The sequence below is a fragment of the Lentinula edodes genome, assembly GCF_021015755.1.
Source record: "Lentinula edodes strain Le(Bin) 0899 ss11 chromosome Unknown C8R40scaffold_3, whole genome shotgun sequence".
NCBI classification, from domain to species: Eukaryota; Fungi; Basidiomycota; class Agaricomycetes; order Agaricales; family Omphalotaceae; genus Lentinula; species Lentinula edodes.
Window position 1 is genome coordinate 1 of NW_025764309.1, and position 20399 is coordinate 20399.

A 20399-nucleotide genomic window follows, 5' to 3' on the forward strand; every position below is an offset into this window, starting at 1 on the left:
ATTGCGTGGTGCAAAACACAGAGGTTAAGGCATATACTCCCAAATCGCCCGGAGGTAGCATATACCCAATGGAGATTCTGCATCCATGGACATTTTTGCTTGGCATGAGAGAACTGGATGCTTTCACTCGTGCAAATGGTGCAAGATTCATTCAAACAAAAACAACCTTTCGGTCAGCTTGACTTTCTCTCTCTTGAGTCTCGATACTTTATGTCATGAGCAAGTCATGGGCGTGAATCCTCCGAGCCCGTCAATTCTATCTATCGTAGATATCCCAATTATCTGAAAATGGAAATTCCAGTATGCCCCAGACCTTCGGTTAAGGAATTGTGAAGCCCCCTCCATCTTTTGTTACGCCGGAAGCTTACAGGGTAGGGTCATGCAGCAATGGTCCAGAGAACCTTGGCTCCGACTCCGATTCCGCTATATGTCAACGCGCATGAGGTGACTGGTGCTTTCATAAAGGGATTCGATCGGTCAGCGAGTTTCAACTTTCTAGAATCAGCGTTCTTGGTAGTTACTTTCTGTACAAAATTCAACAATACTTCTTTTATCACTAAGACGCCACTTCCCATTGAAGTACTCCTATTGATTTCTTTGAGTTTCTTCCTGCTCGGATAACATCCTACTCAGCTCTTCTTCCAACGTCTGACCCGACGTGTGCGCAGATGCATAATAAGAAGCTATGTCTACTGAGTTCTCTTCAGTTGGGGAAGTTGGTGTAAGTTGTTGCACCGTCAGAGGTGGTCCTGACAATAAAGATCCCTTCCTGGAACGGGTAGGCGAACGAGAAAGTGAGTCTGTCGGGCTATGACCCTGTCGTGGTTTCTGTTTATTGGCAATGATTGTTTGGGCTACGATTGCGTTTCCATTGCCACCAGGGGATACCGTGGGTATCTGCACAGCAACAGGAGCAAAACGTACCTCCCGTCGGTTGGAGTGAGTGACCATCTCATCATCGTCAGTTTCATGCGCCATCGACGCAGGGACGGACAATACACCTCCCTCCACTGGAAGAAGAACTGTACAAGGCATGTTCTTTTCTCTGCTCGTTCGTGGGTGCGCCACAGAGGATTGATCTGGGATGATGGCAGCTTCAGGTTTCGAGAGTGCAGGAATGCCGTGAAATATTAGGGATTCCTCACGCTCGGGACCCGTCGTGCCGTCGGGATCAGGGAATGGGTAAGGGTAAGCCTTGGGCGATTCCTTCTCTATTGAGTCCCATAGTTTCCTTCGTGCGAAGCGCAGTTGCAGGAAGGCCCAACTACTCCTATTTGATGAGGACCGTGGGGACAGTTTGAGAGATGATTTGGAGGGCGGTATGGAAGACGGCACTTCAGTGTCCGAGCTAACCACACCTTTCTCTACGTCCAGAATTCGGCGGCGTTTGAGCCTGGTCCAGATAAAGACAAAGAGCACCAGGAGGATCAAAATTCCGGCGACACATCCGGTGAGAATTGCGAAAGCTGTTGAATCTGAATTGGAAGTAGCTCTACGCAGCAGCTGGGTAACGCCAGTCCTATATTGCGGGATTGATTAGACATTGATAGATATAAGAGTTATTTGTGCGCTCACAAGTCGTTACGCTTCGCAGGTACTGGTGACTTCTCGCCTCCATAGAAATCAAGGCCGGTGACGTCTTTGCTCTCCAGCGTCGCAGATTCGCATCTGCAACGAACGAGCACAAAAAATATGATGAAGTACCAGCTCCGTAGTGAGAACATTGCACTAGCAGCTATGAAGCAAGACACAGTCAAGCTTCCGTCTCAGACGTTACTGCTCAGTGGAAATGGGGGGCTGCTGAAGGGAAGAAGAAAGAAAGCAAGCTGGAAACCCGAGCTTTGATTGGAATTTCCTATTTATAATTTTAGTCAGGTCGGTTAAATAGCTGGACTACAGGGCAGTGGATCAACCTGGATCAACGCATTTTTATCGCAACGCCCGATCCTTAGTGACCGGTGCGCTCACTTTTGTATGATACCTTATGCTGGTAATATTTTCCAGATATTTTCTTAGCCTTATCCGTAGAAATCAAAATCATAAGTGAGGAATGATTTGAAGAGATACACACTGTACATTGCAGATCCTTTGAACATTGAACAGCCTTGAACAGGTAAATATATTGTGACAATTTTGTTATTTCTGATGTGACTGACGCGCTGCGCCGCCGATCAATTGAGGCGCACTCGGCCTTTGTAATTAAATTTTTACGTCTTAGTAACTCTCTGTATATACATCCATCGTTACTCGATGGCTAAAGGCAAAAAAGGAAAGCAAAAACAAGATTTTATACAGCCTCAGCCTCAAACAACAACAGTTCCTCTTGCTGCTCTTCCCGAGGAACCCCCAAAAGTATATGATGACGGAGTTAGTGGAATGATGGAAATGGGTCAGTCTTTCAATGTACTTGTTTGGAAAATATACACAGCTATATGTACAGTGACCTGGGCGCGCGTCTATTCTGTTATATCTCCTTGACCTTGAACAATCATTAATCATTAACTGATGAGTCAACGACCTCTTCGTCGTCAAAAACCAATAGGTCATGGTGGTTTCCCAGACGAACATTTATCTACAAAAGCTGGATCCAGCCCAGCAGCTTGGCCGTCTGCTTCCTTGGCTGCTGCTACAGCATGGGGAACAAATGTTCCCCATGAATCCCACCCGATGAAGACCGCGGTTAAAGAACAGAAATCATCTACTGCTTCCAAATCAGTAAATTGGGCTGGCGGATGGGGAGGAAATGACGCAGGGTGGGGTGGAGGAGCTGCAGATGGCTGGGGAGGTGGTATACCAGAAGAAGATGAAGAAGACGAAGAGTATGGAGATGAAGAGTGGGACGAAGAAGAGGAACAAGAGTGGGAACAAGAAGAACCCGGATGGGGCCCGACAACTAACGCCAGTTCTTGGGGTGTACAGCCAAGTACATCGAACCCAAGTAAGTCTCAGCCAACTCAACCTGGCTGGAAATCTTGGGGCAAAGAAGTCAGCCACTTGTCCAAAGTACCTTCTATAGCTGCTACTACTCATGTCGTTGGAGCCAGCAAGCCTAATCTCTCCCACCAACAGCATTCCCAAATTCTAAACTCGTTACTGAGCCAGCCGTCATCACAGAATGGATATCTAGCTGCTGCACAACAACAACAGAAGCTCAGGCAGCAGCAACCTGCCGTCAATCCATACCATCAGAAACCTATGCCCCATCCTAAACAGACTGCTAGTGCTTTTGCCGCGGCACCGCCTTCCCAATGGCCGTCATATAGCAAGAAGGAGAAAAAGTCGCAGAATGAACCACCAAGACATCAGCGTTCACAGTCGGAGTATCAAGATACATGGGGTGCCGCTAGCACTGGTATCTGGGGCAAGGATTCATCTGGAAAGGGAAATGACACTGGTGTCCGGGCGAAAGATTATGGTGGCTGGGGTAAAGATTCAGTCGGGTGGGAAAATGACGCAGGAGGTCGAAGCAAAGATGTTGGTGATTGGGGGGAAGATTCTGTCGGATGGGAAAACGGTGCTGGCGAGTGGGGTACAGCCAGTGGCTGGGGACCGATCCCAGAAGAAGACGAAGAGGATTACGAAGAGGATGACCGTAAGGTACATTTTACTTCGAGGTCAAGTAAAGGCGGAGGCGGGTGGGGTTCCGAATCCTTCGCTCCAAGTGCCAGAGGGTCAGAGTCCTCCAAAGTATCAATCGCTAATTTGTGGGGATCGGGTAAACCAAGGGACACCTCATACACTATGCCTTCCAAGACTCTTGCTCATGCCTATAATGGTACGACGACTTCATTGAATACTGGTCTTCCTCGCAACAAAATAAACGAGTATACCAATGTCCAGTTCCACGATTCGAAGGGGGCAGCTTTGATGCCTGCACAACAAGCATTATTTGGTCGAGCGCGCAAAGCGAAAGATCGAATCCATTGGATGTTTCCCCCAAACAAGGACGAACGCGTGGAGTCGTTATTAACATGGATTGAGACTGTGTCTCGCGATTTAGGTACCTATGGGGTAAGCCCTATCTGACTATTTGCTTCTCCCTGGAATCATCCTGATTGTAACCGTTCAGCTTCATAGGTTTTTACAAAGTCGGGAACGTGGAGCTTTGATCGCAAACGCCGACTATCGAATACCCGGTGGCAAGAATGAGCCTGCATTTGACTGGCTTACATTCGATCATCTCCAGGAAACCAGAGACAAGATCATACAGGAATCTGCTGCATTTTACGATCCCACAGCCCAAGCTATCGTCTTTGTATTCTTGCCATCGCAAAGTGGCAACAGCGTCGCTATGTGGAGACGAAAGATCAACGTTCCTAACAACATGCGTTTAATGCTACAAGCCGAGGTATCACTCGCCTTGGCAGCACTGAGAAGGGAGGAAGATTATGTTGTACATGTAGATGAGTATGTTGCTACTTCTGGTGCTTTGTTTCCCGAGTCTTGTAACTAACGACCTCCTGTTTCTATTAGGTACCCTCGATCACAGCCCACGCAAATTCAGAAACAATCTGGATCTTCACGCCGCCTTCGAAGAGCTTCGTTACCTTCGCGTACCGAATATGCGGATGCATATCCTATGATTATCGAAGAGCCAGGGAAACCAAAGAAGAAACGCAAATGGTGGCAATTCTTCCGGGTGGATTGGTAGGAAATTTCTTATATTCTGTATCACAACGAATGTATTTCTTTGCTTTTTTTCTTGGTTTTGCTATGCTTATTAGGAATCATTGTCTTGCTTTTTCTGTAATCATGTACGGCTGTGCTATAGTTATCGTATGCTATCTATCCTCGTCGCTTTTCTCGAAAATGGCTATCACTGACAGCTTGACTGGACACTAGGAAGATCCTCTCGTAAGTTGTTAACTCCGAACATGTGCATTTACAGGCATTTGCTTACTGAAGTCTCAAATACATATGTACCTCCTGTGGATCTTTGCCGGTAAGTTTTTCTTCGGTGACCCAGTCTGTCGAATGGTGGCGCGGTGTCTAGCCGGTTCTAATATCATTCCTTCGTGCATGCTCCAGTCCATATACGACCAAGACATGCATCGCCCGAAGACAACTTTGACTTGCCGGATTCAATCATAAACAATCCTTGAACGTTGAACGTCCAATAAGTACAGACACTTTTCTTTGTGAATTTTCGATTCTGGACCAATCTTGTGGGTTCACCTCTATTTTCCAAGTTCAACATCGACTGATTTATCAACCTTCAAGTAGCGGACCCTTCAACCGCCTTCTTGCGGTTCTTCCTGCGCAGTCGTAGCTTGAGAACCTTAGACCTCCATAAACAACATGTATGATATCATCCTTCAAGATGCTACCCACTGTATGGGCTCCATCTGGGAACAGGTGCACTCTTTCGCTCCACCGTTCGGGTTCCCTCTAGTCGGAAAGCTTCCAGACTTCCACTTCACTTCACAAGATCATGATTTCCACCTGCAGCCACTCCTATTGGTTTCTACGAATAGTATGTACCAAATTGTAAGACAACGAGAATTGACTGAAAATCATTTATATGGAGCCTTCGAGTAGTTGAGCTGCTTGAGTATTTTCGAGCCTCGAGCCTCGTCTCCCTAGTTTTTCTAAACCTCTAGACATACAGTGGCATCAACATGCGGCCGACCGCTTTTGCACTGGTTGTTATTCTACCATTAATAACTTCTGTCATTGGTACACCGACGTCAACTCCTCCATCGATAAATGCAAAGATTCCACTTAGCAAGCGCGCTTCAAAGTTGGTGAATGACCAAGGCGTGGTTTCTGCTTCTGCTCTTCAAAACGAGTTGGCTAGGACCAGAAGGTAGGCAAACCCTTGCGGATATCGTGTCTAGATCCTGAATATCATTGGACTTAAAGCAAACTGGCTCGAGGCTTCTCGGCTTTCCAGCGAAACACAGGCTCTGCTCACCCTAGTGACACCAAGAATTTAGCGAATTCCACCGACTTGAACAATCGGAAGCGCGCCACAGGTGCCGACCCTTTGACTGATGATGAAGACGGTAGCCTTTGGCAAGGCGCCATTTCAGTTGGGACGCCACCTGTTCATTTTACTGGTAAGTAGAAGATTTCCAGTGGGTCTGATACCCTGCGTTGCACTAATGTGAAATTTACTTTTCCATTCGCAGTGGACTTTGATACGGGTATGTCTATGTTCCTTGCTGAAGAAGGGTGTATCCCGAAGACCGTATGTTCCTAGGTAGCAGCGATTTGTTCCTTCCAGGACAGAACTGTGGTACAACCTGCAGAGGACACACCATCTTCAACACTGCTGCCAGCTCTTCCGCTGTTAATCAGAATTCGCGGGCATCTCTTGCATTCGGAGATGGCTCGACTGTCAATGCTGATATCTTCAAAGATACCGTGACTGTTGCAGGACTTACGGTCAGTCTCCTTTCTCTGTATGTTCAATGCATTTGTTTGCTCATGTACGAGAATGGTTTCCGTAGGCAACGTCCCAAACCGTTGGAGCAGCGACTCAATATTCTCCGGGATTCGAGATTGACGAGTTCCCCCCAGATGGCCTCATGGGAATGGCCTTCCAGGAAATATCGGTATTCCAAGCCGTTCCGGTCTTCCAGACGCTCGTCGCCCAAGGTGTTGTTACTGCCCCGGAATTCGGAGTAAAATTAGCAACGACCGGGTCTGAGTTATTCTTGGGAGGTGTGGACACAGCGTTGTTCCAGGGTGATTTTACGACGAACCCTGTTACGCAAGTGGTAAGAAAATCTTTTTCCAGCAATGGTTTCGCCTGGTTTCGCGCAGCAGCTCGCTTATGACCTACTCGCCTCTCTCCACAGGGCTTTTGGCAGATTGATCTTCAGTCGGTCAATGTCAACGACAAAGCGGCAGTGTCAGACCTGAGCGCGGTTGTGGACACGGGGACGACATTGATTGTTGGTGACCCAGACAATGTGGCTGCATTTTATGCTGCGATTCCGGGTTCTAAAGATGCCTCGGAAACTCTTGGACCAGGATTCTTCACCGGCAAGTGTTACTCATTCGCAATGAAGGACTCCCTTCATCCAGTTAACCTGTTTTGTTTTTTGTAGTTCCATGCGATGATATTCCTTCGGTTAGTCTAACTTTTGCCGGAAAAGCATTCACTCTGTCGCCAGACACCTTCAATCTTGGTCTCGTTTCTCTTGGATCAAATGATTGTGTCGGGGGCGTGTCTGCTTCCGATCTAGGCAGTGAGTGTTCAGTTACATTGAGAGCTCCTCCGACCTAATCTTAGCGAATTGAAACCTAGATTTCTGGGTTACAGGAGACGTGTTCCTGCAGAATGTGTACACCAGTGCGTTTCGCTCGATATTTGTACCGTTAACTCTCTGATATTCATCTCTACTCACCAGGCTTCGATGTTGGCAACACACAAGTAGGCTTTGCAACATTGACTTGAGTGGTACTAGAAAGACATGACAAACTTCGATATGAATCACACATCCTTCGACTATGAATTCATACCAGTGTATGATAAATGTATTGGTTATATTGTGATAATAACAATAAGATGTGGATGTACAGCAGATAACCTGTTGTCGGTATGACCAAGAAGAACGCAAAGTCATTTTCTGGCTTGTGTTCGAACCCTTGGATCTCCTCTTTCGCTCCGTTTCCGAAGCTTTTCTTGTCGTTTACTGGTACCAGTCTCTTCTGGAGTTGCTTCGGACTTGGAATCACTCGGGGAGAAGGGCGAACCTCGACCTAGAACAAACGGTGATATGACAGAAACCCAGAGCTTGTATATTGCGTAGAGGGGGATCTATCAGTGAGATTGAATAAGAAGGTTTATGGCCGGCATATTAACACGAACCACGGTGTACAACCACCAGAACCATTCACCAAAGGCACCACTGCCGATCTGACAAGCCCCTAGTGAGATGAGGTTAAGCAATAGATGATACGTGATCAGGTCAGAGAGCGGACTCACAGGTAATATACAAAACGTCAAAAGCCCATTCGGTCAAGCCAGGTTGATTTAAATCCTCTCCGTATGAAATGAGGGTTCCTGTTGTTGGATCACGTCGAGTCGTACCAGTTTTAATAAGGTATTTTGATAAGAAGAACCCTGGAAAGAAGGTCCCCAGGTACAAAGCCAAAGAGCCTTTGGACGGAGGAAGGGAATTGCGACGGAAGAGAAAACGCAGAAGGAGAGAGAGGATAGTTGGGAGAAAAAGTCCAAGGCGAAGATGTTTCACTGTGGCCTCATTCTGATTGGCTGGTATTTTCCTGAAATTTATGATGCATAATTTGAGTAATGATACTAGAACTTACCGATGCGTTTTGCGGAGGCATTGGCCATTTCTGCGGGGTTACGTGGTAAAAGGAAAGAAATTTAGCGCCTTGGAGAATTGCCGCCTGAATTTTTTCTTGTCCTTCATGGCGAAAGATGTTATCCGCAGGCTCCACTCGTCAACAAATATTTACTGCAGTTCAATCCAATACAAAGCACCAGTATGCTCTTGAAAAATATAGCCAACGCTTAACCGCTGAGCTACAGGAAATTGATAAACTTTTGGTTAGTCTTAACTGATTCATTATCGTATCAGTAACAAATATTACTAGGCAGCAGCAGACGTCGGCGACTCCGACAGCGAACAACCTGGTGATGTAGAAATACAGGGTGCTTCACGCGCCACTGGTCCTATCCCAGAGCATGAGTTTTTGAACCCCGTATGTTTTCGCTTTTCCGCAATCTATCTTGTTTTCTGAACTCTCTTGAGGTTTCACCATTCTTCAGCGAAGCCATCAAGCGGTCCAGATATTGCAAATCTACGGTCACTCATGCTAGTACGCGATTTGATTTTTTTGAAGCCATTGTGTCTGATGCGGCGCATTTCTAGTGAGGCCTAAGGAATTAGATACCCTTACGGATGCGGTTACAGCTGAATTCCGACGTCTGAGGGTTCTGGAGGGTCAAGGAAGGCGAGTTACCAGCGACTTTTCACTTTTGATAATGCTGATTTGTCTAGTTTTGTAGTACGTCCAGTGCCATAGATCTCACAACTAATACCGATAGACTAAACTGGAAGACAATTGCTGAGAAGGTCCACATTCGCCTTCTAATCCCTTCTTGGGCATGCTCACAGATTTCTTTCGGTTCAGGTCTCTGATGCATCGTATTTTCTTCGCAGCGACCGCGAATGCAAAACCAAATGGCTTGGGTATCAGCGCCCGGGAATATGTCATGATGATTGGACTTTGGACGAACTGAAGAAGTTGAAAGAAATCGTCGCGGAAAAGGAAAAAGATGAGGAGTATGAATTGGATTGGGTAGATGTCGCTCAGGAATTAGGTGTTCGTCCTGTTTGCCTGCTGCGCGATCCTGGTGGATGCTGATCTCTTTCTTTTCCCTATAGACTAACCGTACGCCAATAGATTGTATGCGCCACGGGTTCAAGAGAGTGAATCATACATGGGCCCCAGAAGCTGATAGAAAGCTGTTCGAAGCTGTTCAAGTGTATGGAATTGAAAATTGGGCTCTCGGTCAGTACAAAATTTTCCTGCTGGAAGTTGAAATTTTTTAATCCTGAATCATTATATCAAGTGGCCATCCATGTCTCGCCGAATGTTACCTCCGTTCAATGTCAGATGCGGTACAATCGCTCTCTTGATCCATTGTTGAATAAATCTCCTTGGAGCAGTGCTGAGGACGAACGGTTGAATGAAATTGTCAGTGTGCTGGGATCATCTAGCTGGCCTGATGTTGCGAGGCACATACCTGGTCGAACAAACGAGATGTGTAGAGAGAGGTATTTAGAAAGAATCAAAGCTAAGGGTCAAATCAATAAGGGCAAAGCCAAGGCGAAAGCGGAGGATGATGATGGAAACTCAGTACAAGAGACGGAGGGAGATGAACGGAGGGAGGCCATTGCGAGGTCCGAATGGACGAAGGAAGAAGATGAAGAGTTGGTTCGGATGGTAGGAGAAATGGGAAACAAGTGGCAGAAAATTAGTGCAGCCACGGGTGGGGTCCACACCAATGTTCAAGTATGCCTTGTTTTTTCAGTTTTACCTCTTTGATAAACCGATAATATTGTACTTTAGTGTCGCATCAGGTACAAGAAGCTCAAGAATGGTACTCTATCAACCGATACCAATCGCAGCTCCCATTCTGTTTCCATTACAAATGACCAGCCGTCTAAACCATCTGCGCCTCCGCTACCTGATCTTAGTCCTAACGCGTATTTGAGCCTTGCGCCTTCTGGATCCAGGCATGCCCTCAGTTTCATTACAAGTGATTCTCATCCTCCGATTTTACAACTTGCGCCAACTTCCATTGCGCAATCATCTACCTCCCCGAACGTTTCTATAGCGCAACCTTCAGAATCTTCCCTGGCATTGGCTAAACCGAGACCCAAGCCAAAATCAAAGGCAAAGACGAATGTACCACCTCAATCGATGACCTCTCATACCAATACCACACACAATTCGCACGATAACGAACAACAACCTTTCTCTTCCAATTCTGCTGTTGTTACAAGTTCTGTGATATCATCGTCTGCTACCGCTGTGAGCTCTGCATTCTCCTTCTCTTGATAATGCAATTGAATCTCAATCCTTCTAGCCTCCCCGTCCGGCACGAAAACGCCCATCTCATCGACGTGCCGCTGTACTGTCCACAGAAAATTTAGAGACCTTGCAACCAACAAGGGGTGTTACTTCTGTACTAAGTCAAGCTCAGATAAGAGGATGGGAAGCAGAAGGTCATAGCAGTATTGAAAGTCAAGTCACAGGGTGGGGCGCAGAAAAGGGATGGGAAGCAGGGACACAGGTCAGTGGACGGGAAGCAGATGGCCTAGTCCAAGGTTGGGAAGGGGAGGGGAGAGTCAGAGAATTGGAAGCAAACACCAATCCTGCACTCAAGATTATCACCGGTGCGGCTGCGGAAGTTATGTCCGACATTGAAGGTCCGGATCCCTCTGAGAGAGCCGGTAGCCACAGCCTCGCGACTGGGTCGCCGTTGAGCCGCAAACGCCGGCGAGAGGAGTTGAGCGATACGATGTCACTAACCCCCTCGAAAAACACTGTCTCTGTGCAGAACAAAAACTCATCCGAAACCGGAGTTGAATCTGCGACAAATATTGAGCATGGTATTGGAAATACTTCAACTCCGCAACGTCGACCTGCTCGCAAGAAAGAACGCTCAAGGAAAAGTACCGCCGATTGGAGTGTGGTCCCTGTGTCACCTACCACTCGTAGTCTACCTTCAACTCCAGCGAGTGGTAGTTCAACACTTAGAAGATCAACAAGGTTGGCTGGGAAGAGTTGAGCGTTGTCATTCTATCAATGATCATGACTGAGTCGCTGTTTAACTACATACGTATGTATGTAGCCCAATATAATTAGATGTCATGAAGAGTGATTTGCCAAAGTAAGGGACGGTAACGTGATCTGACTCACCAAGTGTGTTGATTGAATGGGACGCGGTTTCCCAAGTTCTGCCACACCTTGATCACAACAATTATGCTTCCAAGTCCAAGTTCCTCTCCGCTACAACCTCCTACTTTGTATAACTCTACGAATCTTCGGCGACCAGGAGATGAAGATGACAACCGCCGTAAATCTTCCCATCCATGGCTTCAACTTCCTACTCCGCCAACAAACACGAAACGACCGTTTGAAGAAAAAGACAATTCACCCTCAAAACGAGCAAAACTTACGGCTAGATATGAGAGCAGGCTGAATGAATCTGAGGAGACTCTAGTCGAACGTGCACGAACGCGTTTCTGTCGTAGTGCGTGTCCCCCGCTCAGTATGGCGCGTAGCAATCTGCCATCTTACAATTCTATATTTAACAATAGTACGGATGTTGCACTTCGTATATCGAAACTTATTACTCATTTTATTCTCAGTCTCAACACGACCAATTCTTCAATCTTTCGTATCTTCATATAAATCTGATTTTTTCCGATGCGACTCTGTTGAGAATGGATCATTAACTCCACCTTATGCCTGCTCTTACTCCCATTGTGCGTCTACGTGGTGTTGTTTTCTAACATCATAGCTAAGGCTACTCATAAATAGCTGCAAAGGCAGGAAGAACGTCTCACCTGGCGGTATCCACGGAGGAGGGCGCGGTGCACATATTCGACACCCGAAAACGGAGTGAATGGGACCCAGGTCAGTAGACGAGTTCGTGACCTTGTACTTGTCCTCATTTCCTTTCACTCTGAAGAACCTATTCGAACAACTCTCCGGCCTCATGATAATGGTGTATACGATGTCAAATGGAGCGCCTCTGACTCTTGTTTGGCTACGTGCTCTGCAGACAGATCCATTCGAATATCGTGCATTAATACCTCCCAAGTGCTGCATACACTTACCGGCCATGCTTCTAGCGTCAAACGCGCAGCATGGCATCCATCGAATGATTCTCTAGTGTGCTCAGGAGGGCGGGACGGCATGATCTGTATCTGGGACCTTCGTATTCGACAAAGTAATGCATTAGGTCAATCGTCTGTCTTCAACATTCCCAATGCACATGAGTCATTGCTGCCTAGCGGACGCCGCACAAAGCAACATACGCCTAAGACTATCACCAACCTGATTTTGAATGAAGGCATGAATCTGGTTAGCAGCGGATCATCAGATGGGTAGGTGCTCTTGAGCTTATTTTCATACACGCCCCATTGAAGCTGATGATTCCTGCTTCCTACAGAGTCTTACGTTGTTGGGATCTACGATTTTTGTCGAGTTCAACAATACGTTCCACAGCCAAATCCAAACGGTTCACGCCATCCCTTTGTACTCCTACTGACCCCACCACTTTACATGGATCACGCCGACCTCGAGGAATTCTGAGTTTGACAAAGGGTACAGGACCCAGTTCTGGACTGCTGTTCGCGCTAGGGGCCGATTCGCGTATCCACACTTACGTCGCGTCGTCTCTCTCGTCACTGCCTATCAGCTTCACTGATCCCAATATCCAAGTCAACGGTTCTTTCTATATCTCATCGGCGGTTTCTCCATGTGGGGAGTGGCTAGCGAGCGGCGGCGGGAAAAGCGCTCTATTATTCGATATTGCTGCAGCTGCGAAACCTTATGCGCGAGCGTCGCCTGGTGTGGAACTGAAGGCCCAAACTGGTGAAGTATACGCTGTAGACTGGGCTGATGGGATGTTAGCTAGTTGTGCTGATGATAGGACGGTTCGCATTTGGAGGCCTGACGTAGACGTCTATCGAAGATGTTTGGAGGATCCTGACGATTACAAATGGAAATGGAGCTGGTCAGTTAGCAGCTAGATAGTAGGTCACATCAGTGTGAACGCTATTTCGTAGAATACACCAGATGCGGCTGCGCTGTCGAAAATAATTTGGAATGCTTGATAACCTCGACACAAAACTCACACCTTAAATTTTTTGGGTATCTCTTCTTTCGCAGAGCTTGTTGCAATTTGCCTTCTGATACGTATACCACATTGCTGGTTACTGGCCGTAGGGCTAGCTGATAAAATCTACTATCTAATGGTTATTTGAAAGTACAAGGAGTGTCACATAGACTGTCTAAGTAACAGGATATGCATAAAAATCGCCCGATGCTGAATGAAATAGCCCATCCACATTCGACAAAAAATGATTCCAATCTTGACCTAAACTATTGATAGAAAACAAACAGATGAGGTTGAGGTTCGTTCTACAAGTTCGAAGTTCAGCTTACCCATCGGGACTCGGTCGAGAATCAGGTCCCCAGTAGTTATCACTTGAATCGTTCCAACGTGGACGGGGAACCGTCAAGTCATTTTGAATCCCACTCCGACCGGGGTCAAGGTGCTGGATTTCCATACCAGGTAATAGGCCTGTATGTGTATGAAAAGGACTAGAGTACGATTCGACGGAAGCAATGACGCCCTGCATACCGTATTGATTGTAAAATTCTACAACTTTTGGATCATATTGCTCAGCTTGAGACGACGTTGCGTGAGGGGCTGCGACATCGTGGATGACAACACCGTTAGTAATTTCGGGGCAAGCAGTCCAAGGGATGGCGTCCGTAAGAGACGAGGTCGAAGATACCTGGCCATATAAATCAGGCGAGGAGTACAGCGATGATTCACCTTCTCCAAGTTCTCGAGTGTGGAAAGGAAGAATAAACTCAGAAGCGGAAACAGGTTCAGTAGGCCCTAAATGATTAGATCGACTCGGGTGATGCCCAGGTAACTTAAAGGCGTTTGGGTATGAAACTGGAGTGTCCAAGGCGGAGGGCAGAGAGTACTGTTCCTGTTCCTTATTACCAGTAGGCTCTTCAGGAACTAGGTGGCCAACGGATATGATTGCGTTGAGAATATCACTGTGCCGTATATTTGGGTCAATGTCCATTTTCGGAAAACGAACTGAAAGCATACATAAACCGACCAGCACTTTGGAATCTAAAATGACGATGTAAATATCGAAATACTGGCTCATTCTTGCAAAAGTTACCGTTGACTGAAGTGAGACAACAGGTCAAAACATTCATATAGAGCTTTCAGCTCTTTTTCACTGTCAACTCCAATGTCTGGCGTATGTTTTGCTCTCCAGAGCTTTAAGAGTAACACGATCCCAGCACTGAACAACGGCGTCTGTGAAGTATTTTTAATATCGATATCCTAGATGTGAAAATGATAGAAACCTTACAAGTACATGTATAGGTAAAACTGGGACCTTTGGAGACTGGAATTCAGAAGCATGAATGCAACACCTGGCCGCGTTTGCACATATGGCCAAAGACGGGAAGGTGAGAATGGATTCTTGTCCTGGACGGGGTATAAATGCTTTATGCACCTAAAAAAGACTAGATGATTCAAACAACACAATCAACCGATAAGAGGTCTTCTGCACCTGAATCTGTATTTTGCGTATTAGTGATTGAAGGTAACTGACAATATATTCATCGACAATCACGCACCTGTACCCAGTAGTATGTGGTGTACAGTATAACACTTTGTTGTCGGAATACAGGGTCCTTGCGTTTCGGATCCCATCTGACTGTTCAATCCATCGAGTAATTAACATCATTCAACGGTTATTTAAAGACCTTTAGAGATAACTGCTTACCATGCTCGGGTATATTGTCAACCCATTGGTTGAGCAAAGAATCGATCTCCGTAACGGCCCTTTGGTGCCATGCTCTACTACTGATTCCCATTCTCCGCCAGACGTCCAGTTTCTTGATAGGATACTGAAGTGTTGAAATCGGTGAATTACGTCAACAGAGGTCATTGATGGAAGACTTGACTTCGGAGGTTTTGACAATACAGCGGGGGACTTACAATCAATCGATGAACGGCAGCCGCAATTTGCTGCAACTTCGTGTAGTGAATCCAGAACGACATCAAAGAAGGCTTTCCAGCCGGCTGAATAAAATTTTTTTCAGGATCTTCAGGATTTTCCCAATATTCTTGATCGCAATCAGCTGGAAGTTCGAGGTCGATACTGGTTCAATATGAGCGACAACATGTGGACAGATGCCTCGATCACTTACTCGTCAAAAGTCGTCGCTCGAGGACGACCAAGAAACATGCTGACGGTGACATCGATATTTACCAATGCCCAAAATGCGCGGTTCCATAATTCGCGTTCGATGGTTCGTGGTCGACTAGGTCCAGGGCCTTTCCGGTGTACCCCTATGGCCTCAGCAAGGCGAATGGCAGTGCCAATGATTATCCAACTTGATTCGGAGGTAGTCGTACCTTGAAGAAAGACGACGCTGAGCTGTGATATAAAGAGTCACTATAAGAAGGGGAATCGGGCCGTATACATAGCTTGACAGCTTACGACGAACAGTTGCAGGTTGTACACCCTGGGGGGGTCAATAAAAGATGTTGTTTGCACAACTGCAACTTGTTTGAACCACGGCCACCCCAATGAGTGTTCAGGACACGGTGCGCCAGGAATCATATTCCTCGGATCATTCGAGTATCTCGAAGCCAGCGCACATACTGCCAGAACGACCTTCCCAAAACACCGTTCACGTAGATGAGTTCCGTCTTTGATACATTGTTCAAAAGTCTGTCGATGGAGCAACGGGAGATATGGGTCAAATTCCGCAAAATATATGCTGACAAGCTCATGTAGAAGATCAGAGTCCGGGAAGACAAGTGGAGTGTCAGGTGTCATGAATGGGACCTCACGTTGCCACTGTAAAGATAACAAGCAGTAACAATCGCCAATGATCAGTAGTGCGTTCAAGTAATCAAAGGATGTGGATACGCTCACAGGATTGATGGTCCAGAACAACGGCCGCTCGAAACGTTTTAGGAGAAGGCCGATGTCGAGACCATGTTGTAAATCTACCTCGAGAAGAGTCTGTGCTAAAACGAAGTTACTTGACATACCATAGTGGCGGGGACGGGAATGGTATAGCGAGAGGTGTTTAAAGTTTTCCGAAATAGTATTAGTGTCTATATCGTCGCTGTCTTCATCCGAAAAGACAGTACCGATAGCAGATTTCGAAATTATTGGGTCTGAAGTTGACTGAACGCCTTCGATATCCGGAGCGGAGGGTGACGGCGAAGGTCGACTCCCGGCCGAGCCAGAGCTTGAGACAGCCGCACGTCGTAAACGGGCGATATCCTTCTCCAATGAGCGAACGTAGTGGCAGATATCTACTAGCAGTTCTCGCACTCCTGCAAAATTTTCAGGTATTTGATAGGTCAACGGTTCGGCCAATATAGCGTGAACCAATGCAGATTGAGCTGTATGACTGCGACAAGATCAACATACACCCCATGAGGTCAGATAGTCGTATCGCCACTGACTTAGGTTTAGGACCACGCTTCTTTCATTAGGAAGTAGCGTAAGTATATCTTTGATTAGCTTTCCAGCCTGCAGAAATCGCCGTACCTTTGGTGTGTTTGTATGTCTACACTCTATTCCTGCATTCAGGCATACAGTGCAAACTTTGTTCGGCATAGTGGAGCTGTCGCCTGAGCTTCAATTCAGCGAAGGTGTTCTCAGAACAAATATTGCGGAACTTACATCGAACTGTGGAGAAGTTAATTATAAGACGGTGTCCTCGGCCAGGAAACTTGGAAGAACAACAGGATCGGACTTACTCTTCTTCCTACGACAATTATCACAGCTATTTTGAAGTCGTTTCGCTCCTTTCTTGCGAGTGATTGAGTCCATTGGGAGCCCAGAGACCTCCGATAGGGAGCTCGGGGGGATAGAAGAATAAAAGTCTGAAGGCCGTGACTCCTGGTTAAGTAGTATTGTGGATTGAACGCTGTTGAGTCAGCCTATACTTGTTATTAGATCCATATAGTATGTCATTGAATAAAAATTTAATGAGATAGACTTAGAAGCCATCGAGTAACAGAAAGATTCTGTGCCGATCCAAGGATTGCCGATTCTGCCGGGCCTGTATTGCGTCTGAGTAATCGGCTCTACCATTAACCCCCATTTTGTGCTCAATGGGCCTCTCAATATCTTCGCTGTTCTCTTCTCTGAGCTCTTTGGTTCGATGGAGTAAGGACCAAGATGTTCGTATACTGATGCTGGGTTTGGACTCTGCTGGAAAAGTGCGTCGGGTCCAGCCACCTTTCGTCAGTTCGTACTCATTGTGTGACAACAGACAACAATATTGTACAGATTACAGGTACTTGGAACTTTGAGACAAGATAGCTAGAAAAATTCAAAATGTGTGTGTATTTAGATTGGGGAGGTTGTCTCAACAATACCAAGTTCGCTCCCATTCTCTTTCCGAATTGACGTGTGCTCAACGTATGCTTTCTTATAGCAATCGGATTCAATGTGGAAACAGTCCAGGTCAGGGCGAATATGAACGTCTTGTTAGCTATACTTGTCTGACACCGTGGTAGTATAAAAACATCAAGTTCCAAGTGTGGGATCTAGGAGGCCAGTCCAGTATCCGGTGCGTTCGCTTTTGGTCATCCTCCTGGACCAAACCTCAATTGTAATACGACAGACCATATTGGCGTTGCTACTTCCCAAATACATCCGCTATCATATATGTGATTGATTCATCCGACCAAGCCCGTCTACCAACGTCACGATCGGAACTCCTAACAATGCTTTCGGAAGAAGAATTGAAAGGGGTACCTCTTCTCGTGTTTTGTAACAAACAGGATGTGGATGGCGCTATTAAGCCTGAAGTGATCAGCGAAGAGCTCGGACTCGCAGGCGGGGAGAAGTCACGGCCTTGGAGCGTTCGAGGTAGTTGCGCTACGAAAGGGGAAGGTCTTGAAGAAGGATTAGATTGGTACGTCAGCAATATGCCTTAGTGAAAGGTTAAATTGATGTGCTTCATAGGCTAGTGAACGCGATACAAAAGACATAGCATCCGTCAATTATTATTACTTATACCCTTCTGCGCTCATGACTTTCTTGCTCCTTCATGATTACGATATTACGGACATCACTGCGCACAATAATACACATCATCAATAGCATTCACAACCCCGGGTAAAAGTATCAATCAAATTTTGTTTCGTCCATGAACATTGCCAGCATAGCTTCTGCTCGTAAGACTTTCATTGGATTGGTGGCTTTTTCTGTCGGATGAGTTTTCTCATCATCGTCCCTTTCGCTATCCCTCTCAGTAACGACTGAAGTGTGAGCCGGATTCTCGGTAGAAATGATAGATTCACAAGTCCTCATTAAGTGCTAACAGAGAAGATCAAAGAGAAGATCATCGTAAAGGTACCAGGCATGTGTTCACCAAGGGCTTACCTCGCGGATATTGCCCTTTACATTGGAAAGGTATTTGAGGACGAGGGGCATCTGTGAATCGGGGATCTAATTATGAGAGTGTTATGAGCTCGGGAGGCTTTCCCACCTCAAGGAAGTTAGAATTCGAAGGTGAAGATTTGCCCACATTATCAGTAGCCCAGTTCCTAATGATCCAATTCTGACGTGATTTCATGAATTTCCATTTTGAAGGTTTTCGGAATTGTTTGAAAGCATATGTAAGGGCTGACAGCAATTAAGCACTCAATTCTCAAGAATAAGCGTCAAAAGATTGGTACGAACTGACCTAATCGAGCTTGGTCCGATAGTAAAGCCTCTTCTACAGGGTCAGGAAACCCAGTGTTGTTTCTTGATTTCTTCTTCTTGGAATCCTCCCCTTGCATGTCTTCCGTATCCGCATTTTCCGACTCTTCCCTCTTTCTTTTATTCCTTCGTGCGGTCGGAGCTCCCTCTGAGTCAAGTTCCGAATTCCTCCGTCTCTCCCTTCCTTTCCTCTTTCCCTCTTTATTCTTTTCTGATATCACTTCGAATTCTCCCTCAGCTTGCTTGACCATCTCTATTTCAGGTGCCCCCTGAATGAACGACTTGATTTCTTTTGCACCCTCTAAATCCACCACTGGTTCCTTATCCTTATCCTTATCCTTATCCTTCTTCTCTTTCTTTTTCTTCTTTTTTCTGTCTATCTCCATCTCGATGATATCCGCAACCTTTTTCCTTACGATGTTTTCAGCTGGGCGGAAGTCGGACTCGTCGGATTTAGCCTTCTTCGCCTTCTGCACCTTCTCCTTCCTTTGTTTTTTTTCATGTGTGGCCACTACTTCGTCGTTTGACAGTGACATTGTCCGGAAGGACTCTTTCGTTTGCGCTAAAAGCAAAAGTTAAGCGCTAACAATCGCGCGTTGATTGCGCGCCTATTTTAACTTCCAAATCCAGTAAGGTCAAAGCGTTTTCTCGCTTTGAACAGTTTTGGAACAGTTTGGAACAGGTCAGACGGCAATAGTGGAAGGACTTCTGAGAACATAATCGGGGAGCATCTTCATAACGCTGTGAGATCACACAGTACCACTGTATCATAACTGAGCTAGCTTCTACACATGTATCTAATCTGAGCTCGCAAAATTGGAAGTGTCATGGTTTCAAGTCAACAAAAGCTACGAAAGATTCGAGTACAAAGTGCAAATAATTAGTACATCATATGCGGCATAATGGGAGGTAAGACAGATTTGCCGCAAGTCAAGGGATGATGTTATTTTCCCTGGAAATGAGAAGAGTTTTGTTCTTCGGTCCGAATGTTCTGGACCCTGTTCGCAGAATGCGCCGACGTAGCCCCGACGTAGCAACAAGAAGCACCCGCTCGACGTCCCGACACGTTGTCACCACGTCTCCCCATTTTCACGGAATCATGTATACAAAGGGCACTGAGATAAAAGTAACCACCTCTAGCGCCTGTCTGAGGCACGAAAACACCAAACGAATCATATAAAGACCCAGCTCCACTTCGGCTTCTGAGCACAGTTTGACCCCTTGCCATATTCCTTTCCAGTCCGAGACCTATTTGAGGATGAGCCCAAGCTTGTGCCTTAGAATCTCTGCATCCCCTAATCATTATTTTTGGAAAGGCTCACGAGCCGACAAGAATTCCATTGGTCATGATGCATCATCCTTACGTTTTACGTTTCTGGTGCTGGAGCAATTCCCTACATG

General features: G+C 46.3%; 9 protein-coding genes across 9 annotated transcripts; 5 read left to right on the forward strand and 4 right to left on the reverse strand.

The window, feature by feature from the left end:
• Positions 1–402: 402 nt before the first annotated feature.
• On the reverse strand, positions 403–2189 carry C8R40DRAFT_427171 (uncharacterized protein). The gene is made up of 6 exons (XM_046235033.1): positions 1969–2189; positions 1576–1855; positions 1146–1519; positions 925–1079; positions 522–828; positions 403–454 (listed from the first exon to the last, which is right to left on the reverse strand). Exons 2-5 carry the CDS (start codon positions 1722–1724, stop codon positions 586–588), a joined length of 921 nt encoding a protein of 306 aa, XP_046090585.1. The 5' UTR covers positions 1725–1855; positions 1969–2189; the 3' UTR covers positions 403–454; positions 522–585.
• A 1552-nt stretch (positions 2190–3741) lies between these two features.
• Positions 3742–4453, forward strand: C8R40DRAFT_1035159 (uncharacterized protein; the record flags this gene model as incomplete). The annotated part of the gene is made up of 2 exons (XM_046223480.1): positions 3742–4011; positions 4070–4453. The coding sequence occupies 2 exons, from the start codon at positions 3742–3744 to the stop codon at positions 4451–4453; spliced, it is 654 nt and encodes a 217-aa protein (XP_046090586.1).
• A 1100-nt stretch (positions 4454–5553) lies between these two features.
• C8R40DRAFT_1139970 (acid protease) lies at positions 5554–7477 on the forward strand. The gene is made up of 9 exons (XM_046229465.1): positions 5554–5806; positions 5863–6059; positions 6132–6146; positions 6203–6387; positions 6453–6722; positions 6804–6996; positions 7056–7196; positions 7256–7300; positions 7359–7477. Exons 1-9 carry the CDS (start codon positions 5619–5621, stop codon positions 7403–7405), a joined length of 1281 nt encoding a protein of 426 aa, XP_046090587.1. The 5' UTR covers positions 5554–5618; the 3' UTR covers positions 7406–7477.
• On the reverse strand, positions 7478–8345 carry C8R40DRAFT_1233978 (uncharacterized protein). Its single transcript, XM_046233344.1, has 4 exons — positions 8281–8345; positions 7937–8224; positions 7820–7878; positions 7478–7768 (listed from the first exon to the last, which is right to left on the reverse strand). The coding sequence occupies exons 1-4, from the start codon at positions 8306–8308 to the stop codon at positions 7571–7573; spliced, it is 573 nt and encodes a 190-aa protein (XP_046090588.1). The 5' UTR covers positions 8309–8345; the 3' UTR covers positions 7478–7570.
• A 6-nt stretch (positions 8346–8351) lies between these two features.
• Positions 8352–10723, forward strand: C8R40DRAFT_426833 (uncharacterized protein). Its single transcript, XM_046235032.1, has 9 exons — positions 8352–8524; positions 8572–8679; positions 8730–8796; positions 8850–8931; positions 8987–9053; positions 9112–9303; positions 9366–9492; positions 9554–9996; positions 10054–10723. Exons 1-9 carry the CDS (start codon positions 8396–8398, stop codon positions 10543–10545), a joined length of 1707 nt encoding a protein of 568 aa, XP_046090589.1. The 5' UTR covers positions 8352–8395; the 3' UTR covers positions 10546–10723.
• Positions 10724–11815: 1092 nt separating this feature from the next.
• C8R40DRAFT_1034763 (WD40 repeat-like protein) lies at positions 11816–13250 on the forward strand (the record flags this gene model as incomplete). The annotated part of the gene is made up of 4 exons (XM_046223454.1): positions 11816–11978; positions 12034–12129; positions 12185–12602; positions 12668–13250. 4 exons carry the CDS (start codon positions 11816–11818, stop codon positions 13248–13250), a joined length of 1260 nt encoding a protein of 419 aa, XP_046090590.1.
• Positions 13251–13370: 120 nt separating this feature from the next.
• Positions 13371–17310, reverse strand: C8R40DRAFT_1082090 (fungal-specific transcription factor domain-containing protein). Its single transcript, XM_046227176.1, has 15 exons — positions 17042–17310; positions 16830–16912; positions 16745–16764; positions 16203–16689; positions 15762–16124; positions 15469–15698; positions 15257–15419; positions 15042–15165; positions 14893–14972; positions 14622–14768; positions 14427–14566; positions 14351–14374; positions 13865–14295; positions 13666–13804; positions 13371–13602 (listed from the first exon to the last, which is right to left on the reverse strand). The coding sequence occupies exons 1-15, from the start codon at positions 17112–17114 to the stop codon at positions 13512–13514; spliced, it is 2595 nt and encodes an 864-aa protein (XP_046090591.1). The 5' UTR covers positions 17115–17310; the 3' UTR covers positions 13371–13511.
• Positions 17311–17327: 17 nt separating this feature from the next.
• On the forward strand, positions 17328–18700 carry C8R40DRAFT_1082092 (ADP-ribosylation factor family-domain-containing protein). Its single transcript, XM_046227177.1, has 8 exons — positions 17328–17506; positions 17560–17583; positions 17641–17668; positions 17725–17753; positions 17807–17859; positions 17914–18207; positions 18258–18560; positions 18619–18700. The coding sequence occupies exons 1-7, from the start codon at positions 17399–17401 to the stop codon at positions 18283–18285; spliced, it is 564 nt and encodes a 187-aa protein (XP_046090592.1). The 5' UTR covers positions 17328–17398; the 3' UTR covers positions 18286–18560; positions 18619–18700.
• C8R40DRAFT_427541 (uncharacterized protein) lies at positions 18325–19586 on the reverse strand. The gene is made up of 4 exons (XM_046235035.1): positions 18982–19586; positions 18823–18920; positions 18678–18743; positions 18325–18611 (listed from the first exon to the last, which is right to left on the reverse strand). The coding sequence occupies exons 1-4, from the start codon at positions 19532–19534 to the stop codon at positions 18420–18422; spliced, it is 909 nt and encodes a 302-aa protein (XP_046090593.1). The 5' UTR covers positions 19535–19586; the 3' UTR covers positions 18325–18419.
• Positions 19587–20399: the final 813 nt, after the last annotated feature.

Coding starts and splice junctions, on each gene's coding strand:
- C8R40DRAFT_427171 (XM_046235033.1), bottom strand. CDS start 1,724: ATGTTCTCACTACGGAGCTGGTACTTCATCATATTTTTTGTGCTCGTT. Junction 1,080..1,145: donor CGGCACGACGGGTCCCGAGC/GTGAGGAATCCC, acceptor CCATCATCCCAG/ATCAATCCTCTGTGGCGCAC. Junction 829..924: donor CTCACTCCAACCGACGGGAG/GTACGTTTTGCT, acceptor GCCAATAAACAG/AAACCACGACAGGGTCATAG.
- C8R40DRAFT_1139970 (XM_046229465.1), top strand. CDS start 5,619: ATGCGGCCGACCGCTTTTGCACTGGTTGTTATTCTACCATTAATAACT. Junction 5,807..5,862: donor GAGTTGGCTAGGACCAGAAG/GTAGGCAAACCC, acceptor TTGGACTTAAAG/CAAACTGGCTCGAGGCTTCT. Junction 7,197..7,255: donor GTCTGCTTCCGATCTAGGCA/GTGAGTGTTCAG, acceptor ATTGAAACCTAG/ATTTCTGGGTTACAGGAGAC.
- C8R40DRAFT_1233978 (XM_046233344.1), bottom strand. CDS start 8,308: ATGGCCAATGCCTCCGCAAAACGCATCG. Junction 8,225..8,280: donor TGCCTCCGCAAAACGCATCG/GTAAGTTCTAGT, acceptor GGAAAATACCAG/CCAATCAGAATGAGGCCACA. Junction 7,879..7,936: donor TGACGTTTTGTATATTACCT/GTGAGTCCGCTC, acceptor TCATCTCACTAG/GGGCTTGTCAGATCGGCAGT.
- C8R40DRAFT_426833 (XM_046235032.1), top strand. CDS start 8,396: ATGTTATCCGCAGGCTCCACTCGTCAACAAATATTTACTGCAGTTCAA. Junction 8,680..8,729: donor AGCATGAGTTTTTGAACCCC/GTATGTTTTCGC, acceptor AACTCTCTTGAG/GTTTCACCATTCTTCAGCGA. Junction 9,304..9,365: donor ATGTCGCTCAGGAATTAGGT/GTTCGTCCTGTT, acceptor TTTTCCCTATAG/ACTAACCGTACGCCAATAGA.
- C8R40DRAFT_1082090 (XM_046227176.1), bottom strand. CDS start 17,114: ATGGACTCAATCACTCGCAAGAAAGGAGCGAAACGACTTCAAAATAGC. Junction 16,913..17,041: donor TAATTGTCGTAGGAAGAAGA/GTAAGTCCGATC, acceptor ATTGAAGCTCAG/GCGACAGCTCCACTATGCCG. Junction 15,699..15,761: donor ACAACCTGCAACTGTTCGTC/GTAAGCTGTCAA, acceptor TTTATATCACAG/CTCAGCGTCGTCTTTCTTCA.
- C8R40DRAFT_1082092 (XM_046227177.1), top strand. CDS start 17,399: ATGGGCCTCTCAATATCTTCGCTGTTCTCTTCTCTGAGCTCTTTGGTT. Junction 17,584..17,640: donor CAATATTGTACAGATTACAG/GTACTTGGAACT, acceptor GTGTGTATTTAG/ATTGGGGAGGTTGTCTCAAC. Junction 17,754..17,806: donor TCAATGTGGAAACAGTCCAG/GTCAGGGCGAAT, acceptor ACACCGTGGTAG/TATAAAAACATCAAGTTCCA.
- C8R40DRAFT_427541 (XM_046235035.1), bottom strand. CDS start 19,534: ATGTCACTGTCAAACGACGAAGTAGTGGCCACACATGAAAAAAAACAA. Junction 18,744..18,822: donor GGAACTGGGCTACTGATAAT/GTGGGCAAATCT, acceptor TCTCATAATTAG/ATCCCCGATTCACAGATGCC. Junction 18,612..18,677: donor TAAAGGGCAATATCCGCGAG/GTAAGCCCTTGG, acceptor CTTCTCTGTTAG/CACTTAATGAGGACTTGTGA.